We start from the raw sequence: 26,012 nt of genomic DNA, 5'->3' as shown, positions 1-26,012 counted from the left end.
AAAGGAGCAAATTTGTAGAGAGATTGCAGACTGTTGCAAGAAACATAAGATTGTGACAGTAGATGATTTTAACTCTCCACATATTGACCAGGACTCCCATACTATGAAAGGGTTGAATGGGAGAGAGTTTGTAAAATTTGTTTAAGAAAGTTTCCTTAATCGGCACATAGAATTCCCGAGCAGAGAGAGTGCAAGACTATATCTTTATTAAGGAATGAAACAGGGCAAGTGACAAGAGTTTGTGTAGGGAAACATTTTGCATCCAGTGATTATAAAGCTATTAATTTCAAGGTTATTATGGAAAAGGATAGGTCTGGACCTTAGGTTGAAATTCTAAATTGGAGAAAGGCTAATTTTGATGGTATCAGAAAGCATCTGGCAAGTGTGAATTGGGACAGTTTGTTTCCTGGCAAAAATGTTCTTGCTAAGTGGGAGGCCTTCAAAAGTGGAATTTTGGGAATACAGAGTTTTATGTCCCTGTCAGAATAAAAGGCAAGGATAACAGGTTCAGGGATCCTTGGTTTTTGAGAGATAGTGCAGCCCTGGTTAGGAAAAAGAAGGAGGTACATAGCAGGTATATGCAGGCAGGAACAAATGAGGTACTTGAGGAGTATAAGAAATGCAAGTGAAAGAAATCAGGAGAGCTAAAATAAGACATGAGATTGATCTAGCAGGTAAGGTGAGGGAGAATCCTAAGGGATTCTACAGATATATTATGAGCAAACGGATAGCAAAGGAAAAAATTGGTCATTTTGAAGGTCAGAGTGGTAATCTATGCATGGAGCCATAAGGGATGGGGAGAACGTTATTGTAAGGTATTCTAAGAGACCAGATCTATAAGTATTTGGATAGTCAGAGACTGATTAGGGATAGTCAGCATGGCTTTGTGTGTGGTAGGTTGAGTTTAACCAAACTTATAGAAACTTTTGAGTAAGTTACCAGGAAATCCGATGAAGGCAAGGCACTGGATGTGGTATACATGAACTTTAGCAAGGCCTTTGACAAGGTCCAGCATGGCAGGTCGGTAAAGAAGGTTCATTTGTTTGGCATTCATGATGAGGTAGTAAATTGAATTAGACTTTGGCTTCATGCGACAAGCCACACAGTGGTAGCAGATGGTTGTCTCTCTAACTGGAGGACTGTGATTAGTGGTGTGCCACAGAGGTTGGTGCAGGGTCCATTGTTGATTGTCATCTATGTCAACAATCCTGATGATGTGGTAAATTGCATTATCAAATTTGCGGATGACAGCAGAACTGGGGGATCTGGACTGTCTGGAAAAATGGGCTTAAAAAAAAAGGCATAGGGAACTTAATGCAAACAAGTGTTAGGGATTTCACTTATTGAGGACCAACCAATGTAGATCTTACACGGTGAACGGTAGGGCACTGGGGAGTGTGGTAGAACAGAGGGATCTGGGAATACAGATCCATTACTCCTTGACAGTGGCATCACTGCTAGATAGGGTTGTAAGGAAAGTTTTTCATATATTGACCTTCATAAATCAATGTGTTGAGTACAGGAGTTGAGATGTTATGTTAAAATTGTATAAGATGTTGCTGAAGCCTATAAGATGTGTTTGAGTAATGTGTGCAGGTTTGGTCACCTACCCACAGGAAAGATCTAAATAAGACTGAAAGAATACTTAGAAAATTTACAAGGATGTTGCTGAGATTTGAGGGCCTGAGTTATAGAGAAAGGTTGAAAAGGTTAGAACTTCATTCCCTAGAACTGAGAAGATACAGTGGAGATTTGATAGAGCTATGTAAAATTATGAGAGGTATAGCTAGGGTAAATGCAAGCAGGCATTTTCTCTAGGAAAACCTTGAGTACATGAACAAATCTATTTCTTGGTATGCCTAAATGAACAGTGTCTCTTTCAGTAATCTGGTGTTGGGCGTACAAATGATATGATCTGCCCAACATAGTTCAATGAGTGCAACTTGAGGCTCAGTCCTGGGAAAGGTAGCCTAGGAAACGATATCAGTTCGCTTATCCTTCCAGTCAATTTGGAGGATTTTGTGAAATCAGCATTGGTTGTACCTTTCCAATGCTTTGATGTGCCTGCTTTAGGCAGTCCAAACCACAGAAGGATTTTGGAAGGTGAGGAACACTGCCACCCTGCATACATACCATGGGTTTTGTACCAGGTTTGAGGTCCTGATCTTTTAATACCCAAGGCTCTACTGACCCCTTAAAGGCATTAGAGAATTTCATCATTGATATTTGCCTTTGTCAAAAGATAGTAGCCTGGATCTGGGAAGTAGTCTACATTTTCCCAGGCCTCACCATGAGCGTTCTTTCTCACAGCCACCAGTCTCAGTTACCTCTCCTCACGAAATGCAGCCCACTGCTCTAGATCCTTACTGCTCATGGTGCCTGTGTATGATCTGGTGCTGCATAGAGTCAGATGCGGCCTGTGGCTGCACAGGCAGTCTCCTTGAAGCCAGGAGGATCAAGGTGGCTTGAGCCACAGTGTCTAGACCACTTGACTCCTCATGTTGATGCTTCACTTGTTCGTCGGTCACCTGCTCCTCCTCCTCATGTAGCTTTGAGAGAGTTGCATACCTCCTGATCCAAATTTGTCCCTGCAAAGACAGTGAGAAAACGAAGCATGCTTTTCTGTGAATGTTATTGCATAGATAGAGCAGACAACAGTCAGTAGGGAAAGGCTATCAACATGAATAAAGGTTGGCTGAATCTCACTGAGAAATATGTGTGGTTCTGTAAGGGCATTGTCGGTAACTCCAGAAATTTCTGGCTGTCCACACTGTGCCCCATCAAAGAACCATATTTTCTTCCAAAGGAGGTAGACTTGTGACATGGTTGGCCCATCAGCCTGCAGTTCCTAGTGACTTCAGCTTGCAAAAGAAGAGACTATGTGTGTTGGTGTGTGTTTATTACTGTAGCCGCTCACATGAGTAATATGCTTTATTATCCATATAGTGATATATTAATGCTAATACATGCAGAAAGTTAAGTCTATTTCCCAAAGAAGAGAGTTATACGAGCACGCGCTTTACCCTTCATGAGCTAGGTTAGGCCATGTAATCCCTGCCACATCAATCCGCGAAACTGGAGAATGTGCTCCCAGCTCTCTTGCCATGGTGTTGCAGGTGACCCCATCAGACCACCCGTCTCACTTTCCAAAAGCAAAAACCTTCTTTATTCTATTGTTTCCACCGGGATTTCCACATCCCTCAGCCCTTGGCAGAGTCACTGCAGTCTAGTTATCCACTCTGCATAGCATTGTTAAACACATTCCAGCTGGAATTTGACTGCTGGATGAACAGTCAGCAAGTGTTTGACCGTGGAATGGTGGCACTGTTTCATTGAGAAGTTAAGCAGCCTTCAGTATTTCAAGACTAATGCTCTGATTTTTATTTGGTGGCAACTGAATATCACAAAAACTTTACTTCTATAATTAATTCAGTTAAATTAACTTTGTATTTTAACTATGATTTTTCATCTGTACACAATGTTCAGGCTAGTGAATTTTATGACATTATTATGGTGGAGATAGAGGCCGTGGCGCTTTTGGTGCAATAACACAAAGATCTTCATCTGTAATTTCAATCATTCAATTATTTTTGTTTATTCTTTTAAACCTCTGCTGTGGGTAGCTTGGAATGTGAAAAATGTTTGCTTAACTTTTCCATGCAACTCTGTTTTCTCTCCATTACACTGTCAGTTTTATATAGTAGTATGCAATATTGTTCCGTATAAGACAGGAAAAAATAGTGCATCATGGTATAATGGAGCCAAGCCCAATTAAACTGGTGAACTGTTGCCCCCGGTGCTGGATGCCTAAATTTACTTTGGATGCTATTCAATAAAAACAAAATACTCTGCCTAGGAAAACTGTCAACATGTCCTGTAAGCTTCAGTTATGTGTGTTGTCCACCCCATGAAGGTACAGAAGACTGGATAACTGTTTGTAACTGGATCTCAGTATGAATATAATAATAGTGCATATTGACGAATGGCTTCCTTTCTCAATTGTCATCTCAGTTTTCTCTGATCTGTGTGTTCAGAATGTTCAGGAAGTTCCAAATCTAAAACCGGCATTAAACTGTCAATGTTGCCATGGAGATTTCTGAGTCCTGCTAAGAATAAATTAGAAACAGTATGGGCCAGGTTTTCAAGCCCGTACCATTAGTCAGATTTGTTCATGCATGTTTATCTTTGGTAATATTTTACACACAGGATTATGAGAACAAAAGTTATTAACAGCATAGCAAATGACAGACATCTTGATGTCTGAGAATCATGTTTCTCCTCAATCAATGAGATTTAAGGATGAAAAAATAAATACAGTAAGGACTGGGAAAAATGCTAAATGGAAACAATGAGTTCTATGGCAGAAATTTTGCAGTCAGTGGCAAGCTGCCAGAGTCATGGCAACCTCCAGACTGACTCCAAACTTGACTTATTTGCATCCTGCAGCAGAAACTTGCTGGGAAGTGCTGGCTGTATCATTTGTGGCAAGGCCCTCTTTAGCAACAGGGGTTTTTGCCTGTAAGATCAATTATGCACGTGGGGTGGGGTTGGGTGTATTTCACATTTAAAGCCCAGCATGTGGGAAAAAACTGTGAGGTAACTAACAACCTCTTTTCCAGCAGTCAATAACTTGGAATATTTCTCAATGCTTCTGTGGCATAGCAAAACTTTTTAAACGAATCAATCATTTAAAGAAAATGAACAATTATTTAAAAATTTAAGAGAAAAAAACAAATTCTTCAAACAAAGCAGATAAAGTCAACAGTGTTTAAGTCTAAATTCCAACATACCTTGTTAAAAGAATATTTGTATGCTATACATCTTCCTTCTGAGGAAATTAATAGACAACTAATGCCAAAATGCATGAACAACAGAAAAATCACATGACATGCCTTTTTTGAAATGCTAAAGCATGGGTTTCCAACCTTTTTTTTATGCCACAGGCCCCTACCATTAACAAACAGGTCCATGGAGCCCAAGCTGGGGTCCTCTGTGCAACACAGAAACTTCCAATTGGCATATCTGTTACTCACTAGATTCATATGTGTCATTTGACCCTACATATTTCAGCAAAATCTTTCTCATTGTTGCTTAAAAAGGAATGTGTTTTCCACCTTGATTGATGTATTTAATATTACCCATTCTTCATGGAACTTGTTGTAATACAAACTAATCAGTTTTGCTTTTCTAAATTAGGAGAACAAATGGTGCAAGGAGATTCATGTCACAACACACAACATCTCTTGAATCTAATCTATTCTGCTGGAGAAATCATTCTGTCCATGAGTTGGAAATGCCTCGTTTGGATAAACACAACTATTCTTGTTAGGTGTAAACCTACAACCCAAAGCCAACTCATTCTAGCAATATGTTAAACTGATTGCAAACTGGAAAGTTAGCAATGGATGAAGTCATGGTTTTCCAGTTTAAACATGTGTTGTAATGCCACTAAAGTGCCCTTTCCCCAACATCCCTGTTAACTCCACAAGCAATTCACGCAACTCAAATATTGATATGGCATTACAGAATAGTTCCTAACAATGAATATTGGATTTTCAACTTTTGACAGGTTCAAGAAGACTTTTGCAAATTATGTAAATGTTTTGCATTTATTAGGGCCCATTGACAGCTTTGGCAAGCAAAGGATTCCTTTCCTGATTTAATGTCTGTTGGTGATGTGCTGAAATTGCTCCATGATTTCATGGCATTACTATGTTAATTCATACCTTTAAAACAGATCTGGAAGGATGGTTAGTGACACATTAACTGGAGAGTAGAAGAATGTACTAAAGCATATACTGTATATAGTTTATGGTGTTAAACTTCCCTTAAAATTTTCCTTGGAGTGAATCTCAATAAAACAATATAAATAGTACTGTAAACATAGGATTAGTGGGCCATTTCCCAGAAGCTTGCCTGCCTTCTATTAAGAGAGATAGTAACTTAATCATTATCATGCTGGACTAATACATTAGAGGTTATTAGGGTAAATTTTAATGCAAACTTCTCAGTTTATGAGATATCAACCAGATGGTAAAAAAACAGTGAAAAAACAGCAACCCCGTCGATAATGTATATGTTAAAATGGCCAGCATAAGTAAAAAGACTTTTAGGAGCTATTTAAGTAAATTTAATTAGATTCTACATACAGTGCACCAGTAGCTTGTAGGATTTTGTTTGCACCAAATTTGAATACTAATTTTATGGGATACGGAAAACACCAGACTGCAGTAAAACTGGATTTTACCACAGTTGCAACATTACTGACCAAGCTTTTTCCTTCCTAAAGAAAAATACAATCATATAACATATTTGTCAGAATTAATAAGTGGATTAGAGTGTTGGTTACAAAAAAGATCACTCAAGTTGCAAATTTAATTTTCTACTTTGCAGCAAACCCAATTGGTATTTGTTTATTATTGTCACATGTATTGAGATACAATGAATAGCTTTTGCTTTGAGTACCATCCAAACAGAGCATTCTATACATAATTACATCAAAGCAGTAGATCAAAATTGAATGCAGAGCATCATAAAAGAGAAAAAATGCTTAGCTGTATTTGTCACATGTGCATCGAAACATTGAAGCATACATTTGTCACATGTGCATCATTTGTTTCAACGACCGACACAGTCCGGGGACGTGCTGGGGTGTGCAAGCGCCGCCATGATTTTCTTTTATTTATTTATTTTTATTTTTATTTATTACAAACAAACAAACAAAAAAAATACAACACATCCACAAAAACCACAACCATAACAAAATCAAACTAAGTATTGAGCAGCAAAAGGGAGTTTGGTAAACCATGTATATAGGTTGTAACTGGGTTACCTGTCTGGACATGTCTGGACACGCCCCTCTGCTGAATGCTCCTGTGGCTCCTCCCACAGACCCCTGAACAAAGGTGATTGTGTCACTGCTCCTCCCTCAGTCCAGGACAGATATTCGGCATGGACATGGGTCCATTTTACTGTTAATAAAAACCTTTCAGTATTTACTCTACTTCCAGTCTTTTGGAGTAATTCAGGGAGAAAAATATAAAGGCAAAAGTAAACATACACAGCAGAGATGCACCGCACCAAAAAACCTCAGTCCTCACCCCGTGATAAAGTCCAATACAGGGCCCCATATCCTTTCAAAGATGTCCCCTCTGTCCTCATTATATAGTCTCAGTCTCTCCAAATGTGAAGTATTTGCCAGTTCTCTCAGCCACAGATCGTATGTAGGCACGGAGTCCATTTTCCACATTTGCAGGATTAACTTCTTAGCAATCACCAATCCCAAACAATACAGCCATTTTTTCATACATATTGGCTGAAGATAGGGAGCTTGTTGCTCCAAGGATGGCTATGAGCGGGTCTGGTTCCCACTGCTTCCCAAAAGCCTCAGAGAAACAGTGAAAAATACTTTCCCAGTATGCATAAAGCTTACAACATGACCAGAATGAATGTGACAAGTTACTGTTCACAGATTTACATCTACTACAAACTGGTGAAACATCAGGGTGGAAACTGTGCAACTTTTCTTTGCCGCCATGTTTTTGGTGCCAGCATAGCATGCCCACAACTTACTGCCCGTCTGTCTTTGAAATGTATGTGGGTGGAAACTGGAGGAAACCCACACGGTCATGGGGAGAACGTACAAACTTCTTACAGAGAGCGGGGAGACTAGAGCCCAGGTTGCTGGTGTTGGCGTGCTGCAATTACAGAGAAAGTGCGATGCAGGTTGACAAATAAAATGCAAAGAACAAGAGGTCTGTTCGAGAGTCTGATAACAATAGGACAGAAGCTGTTTTTGAGTCTGATCTGCCATGATCTCAGACTTTAGTATCTTCCACACAAACTCTAGTGCAGATCCCCTCCCAGATCACATGTTATCTAAATCCTCTGTAGAGGTCTCCCTACTCTCCCAATTACCTCATCCTCAGTATGATCCTTTATCACCTGCCCAGGGCTTGAGTCAAAAATGTCTGATTTCTTACTACACAGTATGGTCCTCAGTATTTCATTCCATCCACTCCTAACCACAGGGATGATCTAGGTCGCAACTGGGCCTTTAGCCTCTGACTATCACAACACCACCACCTTACTATTCTGAACATATTTTCAATTAAGGATCTGTACAGTATAAAGCCCTCTCCTCTTCCCCTCTTCCTATCACTGCTTTGTCTTTTGGGGTCAAAAAATCACTGATGTTTCCTTATACCCAAGTAATAAAATTATTTTTTAATAATTATTTACAAGCGCCTTTGAATTGTGTTATTATAGTCTCTACTGTTTATCGTGGACAGGAAGGTCCAATTATCCATAAACATTAGATGGTTCATACCACACTGCTCATGGACCATTCACTTCTTCTATCACTCAATTTACCTAAAATTTCTGTTCTAATCACGGACAGGAAAAATGCTTCCTGAATTCAATGTTCCAGGCTTCTGATGCTTTTTTGCTGAATTTTTCTCTGGTGCATTGTACATAATGGTACATTTATTTAAAAAATCTGACAGGATGTGGATACTGCTGGTTGTTTAGTATATCGGTTGGAATGCCAATCATGTTCAGACAGGGGAAGGCAGAAGGGAGTATGCTTCCATATTGATGACCTCTACAGAAACGAATCTCCTGTGACCATCTTCTCTTCAGATGACTCACTACATGGTACCAAGGGGGATCTACAATGAGTAACTGTATAATAACAAAGTAGAAATTAATCACAGAAGATATGCCTGTGCTCAATGCTCTCAGTGCCCTTAATATGTTGGAAACAGAAATGTTTTTGCTGACAGTATTAGTTGGGGCAAAGGATTCGTGGTATTTTGCATTCCTGAGTAATTAAAATGGTGATGGCAGTAACACTTCCTTCATTCAAGAGAAGAATATCATCCACACAATTTAAATAACTAACAGAATAAAATAAAGTATTAACTCTCACCACAAGGTTTAGTTCCTCTTTTAACAACTAGCAAAGAGAGAAACAGTCAAAGAATTCAGTCCCAGCTGTCTGGACTCAATTCAAATCCACAGGTGAAATGGAACAATTCCCAGCCTACCACAGCACTCGGTCCTCCTTTACTAAATAAAGGCTAAGTACAAGCACAAACATAAGGCAAACCACATTTGTTTTGGTAGTGGAAATGTAGAATTCCTGTGAACACACACAGTGCACTATCTGCAGTCAACCAGTGAAGAGATTTGAGCTCTGTTAACTCGCCAGGCTTCTAACCAGCATTAGTAGTTTCAGTTGGCGAGAGCAGGATTATTTATAAAACCTGATAAGCTGTCACATCATGCAAAACAAATGGTCCACCCTGGGACAGATTTGGATCTGTAAGCTTCAGTCTGATGTTCTCCATGCACACTGGGACCGCATTTGAAGCTCTGAATCTGTGCCCCTATACCCAGCAATCCTATATTAACTTTCTGCTTATAATTTAGTTGTCTGTTTGTCTATTTATTTACATAGAGATGTAGCACAGAACAGGCCCTTCCAGCCCAATGAGCCACAAAGCCCAGCAACCCATCTATTCAACACTAGCCTAATCACAGGACAATTTACATTGACCAATTAACCTGTACACCAGTACTTCTTTAGACTGTGGGAAGAAATCCATGCCGTTCACAGGTAGAACATACAAACTACTTACAGATGTTGTCAGAAATTAACTCCAAACTCCAGAATGCCCCAGGCTGTAGTAGCATCTATGCTACCATGGCGCCCTGAAATTAATTTTAGTAATTCGAGATAATCATGCTTAGTGTTTCAGTGGCATAGGATTATGAATTGCTATTATTGAAGGTCCTTGCCCTCAAATGCTTATATCAGTACAGCCATTTTTTTAGCAGATTAGTTTCATTTTGCACACATTCCTTAAGTTTGGAACACTTCAATCACTGGAGCTTTCAACATGATTTTCACCTCCAGACATTGGTGAGAAAAATGACTCGTCAGCCTGTTGCAACTAGTGATGGAGGTCGTTGACTGGTAGTTAAATAATATGCAGTATGCGGCCTGTGGGATACAATCCTCAGTTTAATCTGATGTTCTATCTTACTCCCAGCAGAAGTTGGACAGGAAAGACCGGATAAGTACAATATGGCCAACAGTGATATTATTTATATGCAGATACCAGACTCCAAGAAAGAACACTGAAACCAGTTTGCCATGTATACATGTTCTCTTTTTATGTCTTAACATGCTTCCGTTCTGTGGATCTGGGATTTATTTAAAAATATTTAAAAACTGCAGGTGTCCTTAACAATAATACGGCCATGTTAGGGAAAATAAAATCTTTACTGTTCATTTATTATGGAAGGCCACTTTTCCAAGCATGAGTAAAGTTCTTGTCGTCAACAACAGCTGCAAATCTTGAGGATGTTCCACCGGCATTAGATTTGAACAGTAAATTGTATGTTCACAAGATCGTCGTCCACTTGCAACAACTTCATTTTTTTCTTTCCTTCAATTTTCCTTCATCCCTTTTTCTAATATCTAACATGCACAAATTTCTAAAGTGAATGTCAACTTCAAGCTATGGCCATTTGAATGCTTCTCACTGTCCTCCCAGTTCTCCTAACCTGAAGGTGCACATTCCTGCTAAGACATATTTCAAGTGGTATCAGTATTTTTCAACAGAGGCCTACACTGGGTAATGAGCAAATTCCATTTTTAAGATGTCAATAAGCAGATTTTGTTTATGGCAGAAGATAATGCAAAATAAACACTCGATGTGCAACTATACCTCCAGAGAATTGCAATGACTGGCATCAAACACAAGTAACATTGATAAAGAAAGAACGATTACTACAAGTGGTGAGAGAAAGAAGGAGAGAGGAAACAAGTTCTGCCATTTGTGGGAACATATGTACATACATATACATCAGATTTCTGAATTTAATAATATTATGGGAACTTGTTCACATGAAGGGGATGTCCATAAATCAGATATTCTTAACCTAGGGGTGGCATGTATCTCAAGCTTCTTTAAGTGCTAGCAAGTCAGTAAATGCCTCTATGCCTTGTGACCATGTGGTTAAGTCTCCTTCTTAGAAGTTCTTCAAAATATATTTTTCCAATATTGTCACTAAGAGTGCTCAGAAGTGAGAACCCTGGTTGAAACTGTATATAATGCAGATCTAAACTGCATGGATGTTCAAAATTGAACAAGACAAAAGTATGCAATCACACGTTTGCTTAAAACAAAATTATTTTGATATTATTTTACATGTTAATTAAGATAAGTCAGTGATAGTTAGTTGAATAATTTTTCAGAACTTTTCATCCAGAATAGGCTTGAAGCACTTTCACTGAAGAAGCTTCAAGAGTGAGTTGCTTAAAATGTTTCAACTATGCTCAATAATTGTGCTTTAAGAGTTTGTTCAGATATGCATCTCTTCCTACAGCAGCATAATATTTTAGTTTTCTACGTCTGCATCTCTTTACATAATACCTACAAACACTGACTGACATTTTTCTGCTGTGGAAAGATCATATTTCACTTTGGCTTCTAACATATTTCAATTTAGAACTTACATAACTTATCAAACCACCAGATAAAGTCCACTGATGTGTGTTAAATCTGAACACAAATCCAAAAGTTAGTGGAAAGTCGGAGGATTGGAAAGCTTTTAAAAACAACAGAAGGCATCTAAAAAAGCAATAAGAAGAGAAAAGATAAACATAATGGTAAGCTAATCAATAATACAGAAGAGGATACAAGAAGTATTTTTTCAGATACCTACATATAAAGAGTAAAAAGGAGGCAAGAGTGGATATTGGACCACTGGAAAATGATGCTGGAGAGTTAGTAAGGGGAATCAAAGAAATGGCAGACAAACGCAATAATTACTTTGCACCAGTCTTCACTGTGGAAGACAGCAGCAGTATGCCAGAAATTCAAGAGCGATAGGGGCAGTTGCTCTTACTAAGGAGAAGGTGCTCGAGAAGCTGAAATATCTGAATGTAGATAAGTCACCTCGACCAGATGGACTATACCCCAGGTTTCTGAAAGAGATAGCTGATGAGATTTCGGAGGCATCAGTAGTGATCTGAATCACCAAAGTCAGGAATGGTTCCAGAGTACTGGAAAAATCACAAATGCTATTTCACTCTTTAAGAAGGGAGGGGGGTGAAGCACAGGAAATTATAAGTTGGTTAGCCTGACTTCAGTGGCTGGTGAGATGTTAGAGTCCATTATTAAGGATGAGAGTTCGGGGTACTTAGGGACACATGATAAAATAGGCCGAAGTCAGCATTGTTTCCTTAAGGGGAAATCTTGCCTGACAAATTTGTTGGCGTTCTTTGGAATTCTTCAGCAGGAGAAACAAAGGAAAGTTAGTGGATGTTATTTCCCCAGATTTTCAGAAAGCCTTTGACAAGGTGCCACACATGAGGCTGCTAAAAATGATAAGAGCCCATGGTATTACAGGAAAGATACTAGCATGGATAGGAGATTGGCTGACTGTCAGGAAGCAAAGAGTGGGAATAAAGGGGCCTTTTCTGGTGGTTTTGATGACCAGTAGTGTTCTGCAGGGTCTGTGATGGGACTGCTTTTTTTCAAGTTATTTGTCAATGAATTGAGTGATGGAATTGATAGCTTTGTAACCACGTTTGTGGGTAATACAAAGGAAGGTGGAGGGGCAGGTAGGGTTGAAGATGCAGGGATGTAGAAGGATTAAGAGGATGGGCAAAGAAATGGCAGATGGAATATAGTGTAGGAATGTGTATAGTCATGCACTTAAATGGAAGTAATAAAGGTGCGCTCTTTTCTAGATGGGGAGAAAATTCAGAAATCAGAGGCGAAAACAAACTTCGGAGTCTTTGTACAGGATTCTCAAAAGGTTAACTTGCAGATTGACTTGTTGGTAATAAAGGCAAATGCAATGTTAGCATTTATTTCAAGAGGAATAGAATATAAAAGCAAGGATGTAAAGCAGAGGATTTATAAAGCATTTGTCAAACCACATTTGGAGTATTGTTAGCACTTTTAGGCTCCTGATCTAAGAAAGGATGTGCTGACATTGGAAAGGGCTCAGAGGAGGTTCACAAGAGTAATCTCAGGAATGAAAGGGTTAATATTTGAAGATATTTGATGTACTTGCTGGAGTTTAGAGGAATGATGGAGGATCTTATTGAGATCTATTAAATATTGAAAGGTCTGGGTAGAGTTGATGTGGAGAGGGTGTTTTCGATAATGGGAGGTTCTAGGACCAGAGGGCACAGCCTCAGAATGGAAGGATCTGCCTTTAGAACAGAGATGAGGAGGAATTTCTTAAGCCTGAGGGTGGAGTGGCTATGGAAACCAAGTCATTGGGTACACTTAAAGTTGAGGTTGATAGGTTCTTGATTAATCAGGGCATCAAAAGTTACCGAGAAAAGGCGGGAGAATGGAATTGAGAGGGATAATAAATGAACCATGATGGAATGGCGGAACAGACTCGATTGCCCAAATATAACCATATTAACCATATAATGGTCTAATTCTGATCCTATGTCTTATGGCCTTATAATCTTATGGTCAGATACACCCAAATCAATCCAGGAACCATTTTTTGAATAGTTTCCAAGAAACAATTCACAAAATATTTATCTATGTACTCCGAGGTCTGACGGTTTCACTTAAGTACATGCCTCACCCAGCCATTGTCCCAATACAGGAAGAAAACTTAATTCTATGAACTCGCTTCCTTTTCACTCAAGTTTTAAATAATGCTTGATTCAAGTAAAACATTTAAAAACTAGAATTTGTACCAGATAAAATATTATCTGGATTTTAAGTTAATTTCACCAAATTTGTGCAAGGAACATATTGCAGGGATCAAATTCATCACTTTTTCATTTTTGTACTATATTTTCAGTTGTCTTTCTTAATTCTATATCGCCCATTGTGTTAAGAGCAATTAGGTGCAACTCTCTAATGATTAGTTATTTGTCTCCAGATATCAACATTATGAAAGTTTTTCCAGATCAGTATTGGAGTTGCCTGGGTTCAGGACTTGTTCATCTTCTGTTGTTTTTGTATTTAATTCCTGCTCTTTTACTTAACAAATCATATCCAGTGCATCAACGTGATTGAACAGAAGGCACAGTGTGATGAATAGAATGCATTTTACAGGGAAAAAATGCATAAGAATTAAGAAGAGCTTTTGGTTGAAATGCATATTTTCTTGAAAAGGTCAAATCTTTCCTTTAATTGTATCCTCTGTTATGTTTGTACTTCTGGTTTCAAACTCACATAAGCACCATGTATTCCATCCCTTTCATTGGTTCCAAGAAGAATCTATTTCTAATGCGTTCCATCTTAATAACTTTGGCACCATTAAGTTGGTGATGTGCAGCTGATCAATGCCTTCTAATATGTTATTCAATGGAGCAGTTGCTAATTGCGGAGCTAACAGGGGTGCTGGTAGTGTATGGATCATGAAATGCAGCTCAAGTCAAGTCAAGACATTTTTTATTGTCATTTCAACCATAACTGCTGGTACAGTACACAGTAAAAACGAGACAATGTTTTTCAGGATTATGGTGCTACATGAACAATACAAAAACTACACTGAACTGCATAAAAAACAACACAAAACTACACTAGACTACAGACCTACCCAGAACTGCATAAAGTGCACAAAACAGTGCAGGCATTACAATAAATAATAAACAAGACAATATGCACTGTAGAGGGCAGTAGGTTTATAATTATAAATAAATAGAGGTGCCAGTCCAGGCTCTGGGTATTGAGGAGTCTGATGACTTTGGGGAAGAAACTGTTACTTCGTCTGGTCGTGAGATCCCAAATACTTCAGTGCCTTTTGCCAGATGGCAGGAGGGAGAAGAGTTCGTATGAGGGGTGCGTGGGTTTTGATTGCTTGCACAGTGGTACAGGTTTATATAAAAGGGTAGAATTTCAGGGGAGTAGTTTCTGAAATAGGGTTTTTGAGTGTTGGATTCTGGTATTGAGCTTGTGTGTCACGACAAAGTGGAGTGTGGCAGGGAATAATAGGTGACAACGGCTGTTGGGTTAAGTCCTCTGCAGTGAGGCCACAGATTGGTGCTGGGGAGCTGGAAAGACATAGGAATGGCAGTAAGGCGAAAGAGTAATAGAAAACTTACAGAAGACCAATCTGTGGAAGGATTCATGGGTAAAACTCCATGATGCATGCCTCCTTGTCAGAAAGTGGAAAGCTGTAAACAAAATTAATAACTTATGAGAGCTGCACTATAGACATGGGTTTCTGATTAAAGTCCTTCACATTGCAGTATGTGGGAGTATTTCTTAGCTAGTGTGTTTGTCAATTTGTGATTTTCTCTGTATTCTCTCAAGTTTACCTTTCTCTTTGCTTCAATTGAAACAAATGAGATGTCTAGTCTTATTCCAGGACTGGGCAGGCACGGAGTTTGTAAGACAAAACCCTGGCATTATTCAGAGGAAATATCAGCAGAACTATGCACCACTGTTGGACTTCACATGATGTACCGTGCATGTGGACAGATGTGGTGGTAGATGTTAAACCAGCGCTCACCTCTTAAATCCAAGTCTTACTTCTGTGGGAATGGATGAACTACAGCTGAGCCCTTCTGACCTGTTGCCTCAAAATGACTTTCACATTGCAATGGATAGAAATGGTCCACATTAAACAGCTCAGACTCAGAGCTATGTGGTAGTGAATTTAATTGCACCACTTTTGCAGAAATTTGCCAATTTTTTTTCATTTCCAATCTTCCAAAACTTATATTATTATTTACAATTCAGCAATGTACGACTGATGGAATACTCAAAGGTCACTCACAGATGAAATTGAGTAGTTTTGAAATTTTGTAAAAGCTGATTAGTTCTGATAATTTTGAAAATCACTGCCTCAGTGGGGCCAGCACTATTTAACCTTTAGAACTTGAAGAAATGTACCGTTAGGTTTTATTTCTGCTAAAGTTAGAATTAATTAACTTATAGTATTAAAATATACACCCAGAGGTTCAAAATCACCTTTTTTAATGTTACTCTAAAAATTTAGTCATGAAGTTGTACAGTACAGATGGTGCACCATGGATATGCTGACCATTTTGTCAGCATCTACACTATTCCCATAAGTACTGAAATATTCAAAAGTTTTGGTCTCCATAAGCATATACCACCTTTGAATTTAAATAATTAAACCAATTAATGTGGATATTTTTGACTTAATATCTGATTTAAGAGTTATCCTGCCTGGTTAAAATGCCAAAATAATTAGAGTTTAACTCCAGATATTAATAACTGCAATACAATTTCTAAGGACTAAATCCAGAGGCTGGAGCAGTCTACCAGCAATTATCTCAGGATCACATCTACCAGTATTCTTCTGAATGGCACTTAATTTCCCGGCTTGCTAGAACTTTACAGTAGCCAAATTTTGGCTGCTTGCCCATTCTCTATTTTCCTTCACAACTTATTTCTGACAGCCTTGCCTTTATTTGCCTGGGTCCTATCTCCTGGAGTCTCTTTTCCCTATTGCTTTCTTCTTTTTTAGGAACTTGCTTAAAAATCACCTTTATGAGCAAGCTTTGGCACATCTATCCTTATATCTCCTTGCCAGTTGTCACATTGCACATTGCACATTGCACATTGTCAGTTGTTTAATTAATTATGCTGCTGAGCAGCACTTTATTGACTGAGGTGCTATATAACTACAAATTGTCACTATTGGAGTTACGAGAGATCACTTAATTTGCACGTGGCTGGCTGGTATCGACATGACACAAGGTTTGTGGCCGCTGCTCAGTGGTTCTCCACAGCTGGGACCTCCAGCACCCAACCGTTACTTAGCACCATACCTTCGCTGGCTCCAATGTGAAGCATGAATAATGGTTTCATCAAGATCGACAAGCCGGAGGAGAGAGAGCAGTGCACCGCGCGTGCACAGCCCTCCGGTGAAAAATGATATTGTATCCGTTAAATAGGGGCCATGGACAATTCTGATTTGATGGAGAGGGATGTGAAAGCACAGAGGAACATCTGGAGAAATTTCTGAAATGCTCGTCCGCTGCTGTCATTACTGCGTGGTCGGGAATCTTTCAGAGGGTAGGCCTCAAAATCTCCAGCTTTGCCTGCTGTTGGCGACTGAGATTGAGGTCGAATTGTTCGGACAGAGATGGCACTCAGTACTCGGTGTCGGAGAGTTGATCAGAGCTCGAAGTTTTCGGATGACTCAGAGTCGGATTGTGGTCGGCATGGCAGGAAGAGTTTTTCTTCCTTCTCCCGCCTGCGTGAGATGTGAGACATTTGAGAAATTTTGAACTTCTACTGTGCTCATGGACTTCTTCATCAAGTTATGGTATTGTTGCACTGTTGTAACTATATGTTATAATTATGTGGTTTTGTCAGTTTTTTTCAGTCTTGGTCTGTCCTGTGTTTTGTGATATCACACCGGATGAAATATTGTATCATTTCTTAATGCATGCATTACTAAATGACAATAAAAGAGGACTACGTGTCTTCATAATCTAATCCTACAGAATCAGTGGGCACTTGACACATTTGGATGTATGCTTTTATCTGTAGGGTAAAGAAGGGTTCACAACTCCCCCCCCCAGGAGTTTTGTTAGGAGCCGAGAGGAATTAATAAATAACTCAGTGTTGATTGGAAGCAGGGACAGATCATTTATGGGAATCCTTTCCTTTCTGTTTCATGTTCTTGTTGTCAGTGCTAATGTGAATGGATTCTTCCATCACTATAGTTAATTATTTTAAAACATTGTTTTGCTGAGGTTGTTCTCTTAGTAACTGCAAAGTAATTACCTCCACTACTCCTCACCATCAATAGCTGTGTACTCAAATAACTATATTTTTCTTATTAAGGTGACAGAATAAATGGATGTCTCGCACAGCTAATATTATATTCTGATTGTCTAGTTGTGATGGATTAAATAATGAAAAAATAATTTCAGTTTTTATTCTCATGTCATATGTTCATAGCTTCACGAGTCACATTGTTGCTTCTCTCTCTCTTTCAGTTGGTGCTTGAGAACAAGAAGAAGCTATTGACAGTGAACATGTCTGTTGAATTTTGAAGCACGCATTTGAAACTCAGCAGAAGAGTCTAAGCCACCCCAAAAGCATCACTTGACACTTGAATGTCTCTTCGTTGATGTGATGCAGCTTAAATGCTATGAGTGGCCTGTCTCTAGGCCAAATAGCCAAAGCGTAAGAATGGTAACTGATGCCTTGGCTGCAGAGAACTTTGCATCAGCTTCCTGAGTGAAGACAGCAACGCTGACAGATGACGAGATCGTCTGACTATTGTCGCCTTGACTGATTTGGTAATAGCAGCTGCAGTTTGACTGCTCATTATAATTGAAAGCCTCAAAAGCTTTGTAAGAGCCAACCACTTAGAACCTGCATCTGTAGTTACAACCTGATTTGTTCTCAAAAAAGACTTCAAAAGGATATTCAGGTACTGACTGAGAATGACACAGCTGGAAGCCTCAGTGCCATCGATTTAATGTTTCAGCAAAACCGCAGCCTGAGATTATTAGTCATATTGTGATAAGCAGTGGGAGGAAAATTTCCCCAGTTGTTCTGTGTGATGGCAGCAACGTACAAGCTCGTTGTTAGTACTGTGAACTGTTATAACAGTATCATAATAGATCAACGTCTCCAGCATACTGTACACTACTGTAATGGCTCCTGCCAAGCCTTCCTGAGTGCTGCTGGAATCAACTGCAATGTGGTCCATCATGCCACCTGTTCAGAGCTGTTGACTCCTACAGTCCAGCCTTCACCTAGCCTACGATTTGCAGGTGCTCAGGACCTGACCCACAGGTTTTCAAGTGCTGAAAGCACGGCCACTCCTGCCGAAGCCACTGCGGACAGTCAGCAACTCCTGCCTGGAATTAGCAGGGCCAAAAAGGGAATGACCACACAGTGTTTATCGAGTCTCAAAGACATCACTGGTGATACCATAAACCTGGCAAGTGGAAAAATTAAAGAGTTTGCATTTGAAAAGGTGAAATGTCCCACAAGTCATGTGACCTTCAGGAAAGGAAGGAAAGTAAAACCAGATATGGCCAGCAGAAAATCTACAGACTTTGATGTAACTTACAACCATATTGGCAGCAATGAGAATTGCCCTCCATTTAGTTTTGCACAGAAAATGACTATTGAGGAAAAAGAGGCAAGTCTTAATACATTGCACAAACAAAATATCAGCAATGCCACACAGTTGTACTTCCAAAATCTCTCAGAAAATAACATAATTGCTAAAATTTTAGAAAGACACAAACCGGACAGTTCTGACTCAGGAGAGGATATAAGGGTTTGCTTGGATATTCTGCTGAAGTGCTCTGAAGACCTGAAAAAATGCACAGAGATTATTAAGCAGTGCATTAAGAGCAAGTCCCTTAACAATGATAACAGTAATGCCAGCAACAATCCAGACCTAATCTACAGAGATGTAATGGCAAGACTTTCCAGCTACCTGAAGAAGTTGCCTTTTGAACTTGAGCATGGGTTATCTGGACGAGATAATCAGCATGATTTTGCTGAGCTGGTTAACACCTTGAATAGTTTGCAGCAAATACCATACCTTCCATTTGAGAATGATCAACCACCCCGATACGAGGATGTTGTCCAGTCTTCATCCCTATCTACCAATCTACCTCTTTCTCCAGTAGTCCATGGAGCCACCAATTGTAACATGAAAGCTGTTGAAAATGTCTATAGGCCTTCATCTAATGGTAATCTTCAAAACAATGGTACCCAGCAAAAAAACTCAACTGCTGTAAATCAAACTCATGTTCTACCTCACGTAATTCCACTAAATCACACTGATAGCTGTTCCACTCAAGGTTCGTTTCTGCCCAGAAACAGTGGCAATGTTCCCAAGTTATCCATGGAACCTCTTTATATTCAGGAGGATTGTGATGTTGTCAAAGTATTGGTCCAAGAATCAAGAGGGAAAGACTATTTCAATATCGGAGTGTCTGAAAGTCTTGATCCTCAACAGCAGGTCCCTCCTGCAGAGGCTTGTAGACGACCGGGAGATGCAGGGTTTGCAGTTAGAGATAATACGGGAGAAAGTAAATCCTGTGTCCGCGTAGCCTCTGACTTTCCCAAGTGTTCCAATAAGGTAAATAGAACCCCTGAAGTTATTGAACCCTCCAAAGCGAAAACAGAAAATGATAAATTAATCCAACAAGAAGATATTGAAAAGTTACTGATGGATTTGGAATCATTTTCTCAAACAATAGAAACCAGGCAGAAATGTGATTCTTCTCAGAACAATAACATTGACTTGAAAGATTATAGTCAGCAATCAGAACAATTCAATTTTTTGACCACTGAGTCCGGAAATAAACACAGAGAAGAGTCACAGAATGACACTGCACTATTATCTTCTCCCACAAAAGGAACCAATGTAAATACAAATAATAAAAGTGAAGCAGATGATGCTGCCCTGCTCTTGCGTATCCTGGAAAGTATAGAAGGTTTCGCTCAGGAACTGGTAGATCGTGGGAGTAGTAAAGGTATTTTGGCAAGAGAAAAAGAAGTAATGCAGATACTCCAAGATACATTATCACAAGCTTCAGAATCTTGCAAAAAGCACCCTCAACACTCAACACAGCCACTTGCAGCTAAAGACACAAGCTCATACCTATCAGTTCAACAAACACCAGAGGTGATCAAGGTAAGAGTCAAACTGCACACATTACTTGTTTTATGCCATATGCATTCCTGTTTAGGTGTCATTCTGTCAGTTCATTTCAACAGCTCACATATTCAATATGGTAAATATCAAAAGGATTATGAGCCATGTTACTGTTTTAACTTCAAGGCTACGTGGACGGATTTGCCCTTTCACAAATGATCATATCCAACTCCTTTGTTTGACTTTCCTTCCTTGTCGTTTGTGATAATTTGTGATTTCCTTTCCCTTCATTTGTGATAATTACATCCTTTTTCAATTAGATGTCATTCTTAACCATATGAATATGCTAAGCAATTTCTATCAAAACTAGTGGCATGGATATAAATTTAAGTTTTTAGCTTTGGTCTTTAAGTGTGGTGATGTCAAGCAAGTGAGGAGCAAGCTAGCTTTCTTCATGCTACGTGACAGAATTCTTTTGATTTCAGACCAATAGTTAATTTATTGATAGTTACAATATTCCTGTTAATAACTTTCAGATTACAGAAGTCATAAGCAATGTTGTTCCACAGAATGGATCAAATGAGAAAGATTTCGTCCAGAAGTTTAGTGTAAATTTTCATCTTGTTACTAAATCTGAAAGATTCAGATTAATCCATTAAAAATATGTATCCATTTTAACTTGGCAGGCATAAAATATATTTGAGAAATCATGCGAGCTCTTTCAGCACATTTTCCAAATAAATGATATGCAAAGATATAAAAGTACAGTTCAAGAACAGTTCAATGGTATTTAATTGCAGTTGCACAGATGTCCCAGAGACAGTGGGAAAGGGCAAGTTAGTGTGTGTCTAGTGGTGGGTAACATGGCAGGGGTGAAATTGAACTTGGGCAGGAGTGCAAAATATATGTTGTACAACCCACTCAGTTTTCATTTCCTTTTACTTCAGCAATGCAGATGAGCTGCCAATTGGCCTTTACTTAGGTTGAGTTCTAGCCCAAGATGATCTTCACTTCTCACACTCCCACCTGCTGGATTGTTTCAAACGAAGATCCTTTTGTATTTTGTGTCAAAGTAAATCAACCTCTTTAAAAAAGAAGAGCCAAGTGGGCATATTCAAGAAATCTATGATATTTGAATATGTTGCTGGCCATTGTAAAGTTTTAATCAAGACCTGATCAAAAGTTTTGCTATAACAGAATACAAAAATCTGATCATTCAAGAATTCAAAAAGGGAATAATGTGTACCAGACATACTTGCACCATTTGCAAAATGTTGAAAGTACAAACTATCAATTATGTAAAAGATAAGTATTTGTTGCAGAAAGTTTCATACATGACTTTCAGAACACACAGTCATTCTAAAGTTATATTACTGTTGTCAGTAATCCAAAACACTGGGTTCACAGTCCAGAGGATACTTGTTCAAAATCCATCATTTCAGTCTTGGACTCACAGACAAAAAGCTGCTTTCAGTGAAAGTGAACATGACACAACTAAATTGTACTAAAAATTTAACTGGTCACTAATCTCACAGGAAAAAGAAGCAGCTGACAAAGCCTGGCTATGTTAGACTCCATTAGACAACCATAGTGGCTGGCTGTTAACTGACCAAGTAAAGGACTTAGTTGTATAATAACTATGGCTCAAGTAGAAAGCATACCATCAACACCTTCTTGTGACAAATAGGGATGGGAATTACATCCTAGCCTTTCAGCAATGCTCCCATCTGAAAACTAAACAAAAGCCCCAGCAACCACATCTGAAATTTTGTTTTTAAAAAGAATATTTCTTCTCTATGATGTGGTTGAAAATTAAACTAGACTACATTGGTATGAAAAGGACATTGAATGGTATACAGATTGTGTAGTAGCTGAGCTGGAACTGTTATCAGTTCAGTTCTAGGCTCTAATCAATTCATATCCTAATAGAAAATTTCAACTTCATTTGCAGCAGCCTAATCAAAGCAGTGCCATTGTGTTAAGTCTTGAATTAAAACCTGGATTTGAAAGATGCCAGCATAAAAATTTGCTTTTATATTTCACTATTCACATCAGAGTATATTATTTTCGTATAATGAGAGGGAAGTAGAGGGCTACTCCATCATGCAGCCTCCTCTATGTGAACAGTTCTCTGTCTCTTATACATGTGGACACTTTGTTAAAAGGACGTTTGAAATGCTTTTCTCGCTCAGTTTGTTACACACATTATAAGATGCCTCACAATGATAATTCTTTGATTGCTCATACACCAGGTGAAAGACCATGCATCCCTCACATAACCATGAAAGGGCTTAAAGTCCACTTAATTATAGTGGCGGACAAAGTTTCAATTTATACTAAAATCATTCTTTATAATTGTATGTGTCATCTTGTGACAAGTAAAGGAAGAGGTAAATCTTCTCAAAGTTGATGGATTCTGAAAATGTGATTTATTAGCTCAATGGCTTAATTTTTCATTTAAATTCATGAAAAAAATTCAAATGAAATTGATCAAAGAATATTACTCAGAGCTGAAGATATATACACATTTGATTTGGAATAAGTAATAATATTTTGACAATTTCAAAGGAATATATCATTTCATCCAATAAGTAGTCTTAGATCTGATTTTATTAGGATTATTCACCACTTTGTGGTTGACAATCATTTGTGTCAAAGATACTGTACATCAAATTTATATGCATATTTAATTTGTCTCTCATTATGAGGCAGAGACTTTCATAGCCATAGCTTTACTAAATATTCCCATTATTTCTAATATTTTAAACTTTTACATGATGGATTTGGAGAAAAATTTAAATACCAGGATACATCTTTCAAAAATCACATGCTATATGATTTCAGTTTTTTAGATAAATTGAACAGACATAAATTCTTCATTATTGCACTGCATCTTCTTGAGTTATTGTTATCAATTTTACTGATATCAAATTACACTAGGAAAATGACATACAAAGACAAGAAGTGAAAGATAGAGCATGTGGGACTCTGAGTTCCAACTATTTTAATGCAGGGTATTGTAGGTAAGGCAGATGAGCTTAGAGCACGGATCAGCATGTGGAATTATGATGTTACAGACATTAGTGAGACTTGGTTGCAGGACTGGCAGCAAAATGTTCTGGGGTTACATTGTTTTAGGCATGATAGAGAGGAAGATATCAAAGGGGTGGCATTAGTCTTCAGGGAAAATTTTACAGCTGTGCCCAGTCAGGACAGACTGGAGAGCTCATCTACTGAAATTAAATGGATGGAACTGAGGAATAAGAAAGCGATGACCACGTTATTATAGACCACGCAATAGTAGGCAAGATTTACAGGAGCAAATTTGTAGAGCGAGGCAGAGAGTTGCAAAACAAATAAATAAAGTTGTGATCGTTGGTGATTTTAATTTTCCACATATTGATTGAGATTCCCATGCTGTAAAAGGACTGGATGGGTTATTGTTTGTCAAGTGTGTTCAGGAAAATTTACTTAATCAATATGTAGAGGTCCCAACTAGAGAGAGTGCGATACTAGATTTGCTATTGGGGAATGAGACAGAGCAGGTGAAGAAGTGTGAAGAAGTGTGTGTAGGTGAACACACTGGTCATAATTCCATCAGCCTCAAGACAGCAATGGAGAAGGATACTCAGGCTGAGATTCGAAATTGGAGAAAGGACAATTTCAGATTTCAGATTGAGTTCAATTTATTTAATCACATGTACATTGAAACACAGAGTGAAATGTGTACCATTCTCCATTTTCATGAAATATCAAGTAAAGGTTATTCCTTCTTATAATTGTGCACTCTGCATCCACTTCTAGCTTACCCTAGTTGGGGGGTTGGGAGAAGCTGGTCATTGGCAGGACCTGATTGCCAATTTAAAAACTCATAACTTAATCCCTCTGGTAAAGTGTATTGTATTTACTTTTCAGCCATGTTTTAATTTTAGACCGATTAGCAATCCCACTGATGCCATTAACGTTGCTGAAGGAGGCAGCTGTTAGTAGAGGAATTTCAGTTGTGTCATTTCTCCAGTTCTTTTTTGGCTCAGTGTAGTAAGCAGCACAGTATGACAACACAGCTGAATAAATAGAGCACTGGATCTTGAATATATCCATTTGATGTGTACTGCAGCCATCGGGTAACATGGAAATACATCAATATACAGGCAGACTTCAGGTTACATAAGGGTTCTATTCCTGTCTACTATCTGTAAACTGTTTTTTCTTGAGTCAGAGACATCTGTTACCTCTAGACACCCGTACCATATCAGTCGACATACACCTTCTATAATATTTTCATTCCATTGAATAGTCACTCATAATTAAACTAATGCAATATGTCATTCATAAATACCACTAAATACTTAATAACCTTTATTACTATCATAAATGTTATTACTGTGGTGAAAGTTTCTTTAAAATTTTATGGCAGAATTTATGTAAAGTTGGATTTCTGTAAGTCAGGTCTTCTGTAAACTGGGTAGGCCATATATTGCACAATAGTCCTCATAACTTGGGGATTCTGAATGACACCTAGACCTCAGGGTGAACAGATTTTTTCAGCATCTGTGAGGATTTTTATGTTTTTTTACACACATCCTTTACTACACTATTCTACTGTATTACAAAATAAATTCTGACTAAGTACATTTTTTTGTGTGGATTTCTTTAGTACGTTGTTTTCTATTCGACAGGTGAGATCCATATAGTATAATGATGACAGTTTCTAAAACTCGCTTTCTTCTGCATTAAAACTGAGATTACTGCTGATAGTTTAAAAAAACTCATTTATCCTTACAATTCATGTATTATTACTTCATAGCACTGCCCACTACAAACACGTTACACAGTTAATGGTACAAATTTTTGATTTCTCTACAAGTATTTACTATAGATTTCAAAAATTAAACTAAACTTCCAATTTTTATCGTATATTGATGCTGTTAGTGTCTTACCATTAATTGTTAGTAAACGGTTTGTATTTCTACCTTTCATAGGAAAAATAATCGTATCTTAATCTTGATCAAAATTACCAGAACTGCAGTTCAGAAGCAGTGGATATATTCTCCATGTGTTGTCTCTTCTACCTGTCTGAATCAGAATCAGGTTTATTATCTCTGATATATACTGTGAAATTTGTTGTTTTGTGGCAGCAGTGCAGTGCAATGCATTAAAAATTACTATGTTAAAGTATAAAATATATAACAATAAATAAGTGGTGTGCTAAATGTGAGCAAAAGAGTGAGGTAGAGTTCACGGTTCATGGACCGTTAAAAAATCCGATGGCGAAGGGGAAGAAGCTGTAAGCTGTTCCTAAAACATTGAGTACATGTCATCAGGCTCCTATACTTCCTTTCTGATGGTAGCAATGAAAAGAGGGTGCGTCTTGTGTGGTGGTGGTCCTTAATGATAGG

At 38.4% G+C, this 26,012-nt stretch overlaps 1 protein-coding gene across 5 annotated transcripts in view; it reads left to right on the top strand.

The window, feature by feature from the left end:
- ppp2r3a (protein phosphatase 2, regulatory subunit B'', alpha) overlaps positions 1-26,012 on the top strand; it is a 345,954-nt gene that overhangs the window by 152,545 nt on the left and 167,397 nt on the right. For all 5 annotated transcript variants that reach the window (XM_072255640.1, XM_072255635.1, XM_072255638.1 and 2 more), the window contains one exon: positions 17,981-20,652. In XM_072255640.1, coding sequence (XP_072111741.1) covers positions 18,553-20,652 — 2,100 coding nt within the window. In that variant the 5' untranslated portion in view covers positions 17,981-18,552. The remainder of the gene's footprint in view (positions 1-17,980; positions 20,653-26,012) is intronic.

Source organism: Mobula birostris, chromosome 4, assembly GCF_030028105.1.
Source record: "Mobula birostris isolate sMobBir1 chromosome 4, sMobBir1.hap1, whole genome shotgun sequence".
Classification (NCBI taxonomy): Eukaryota; Metazoa; Chordata; class Chondrichthyes; order Myliobatiformes; family Myliobatidae; genus Mobula; species Mobula birostris.
The sequence above is the reverse complement of the archived record's forward strand: the minus strand, read 5'-3'. Positions and strand labels throughout refer to the sequence as shown.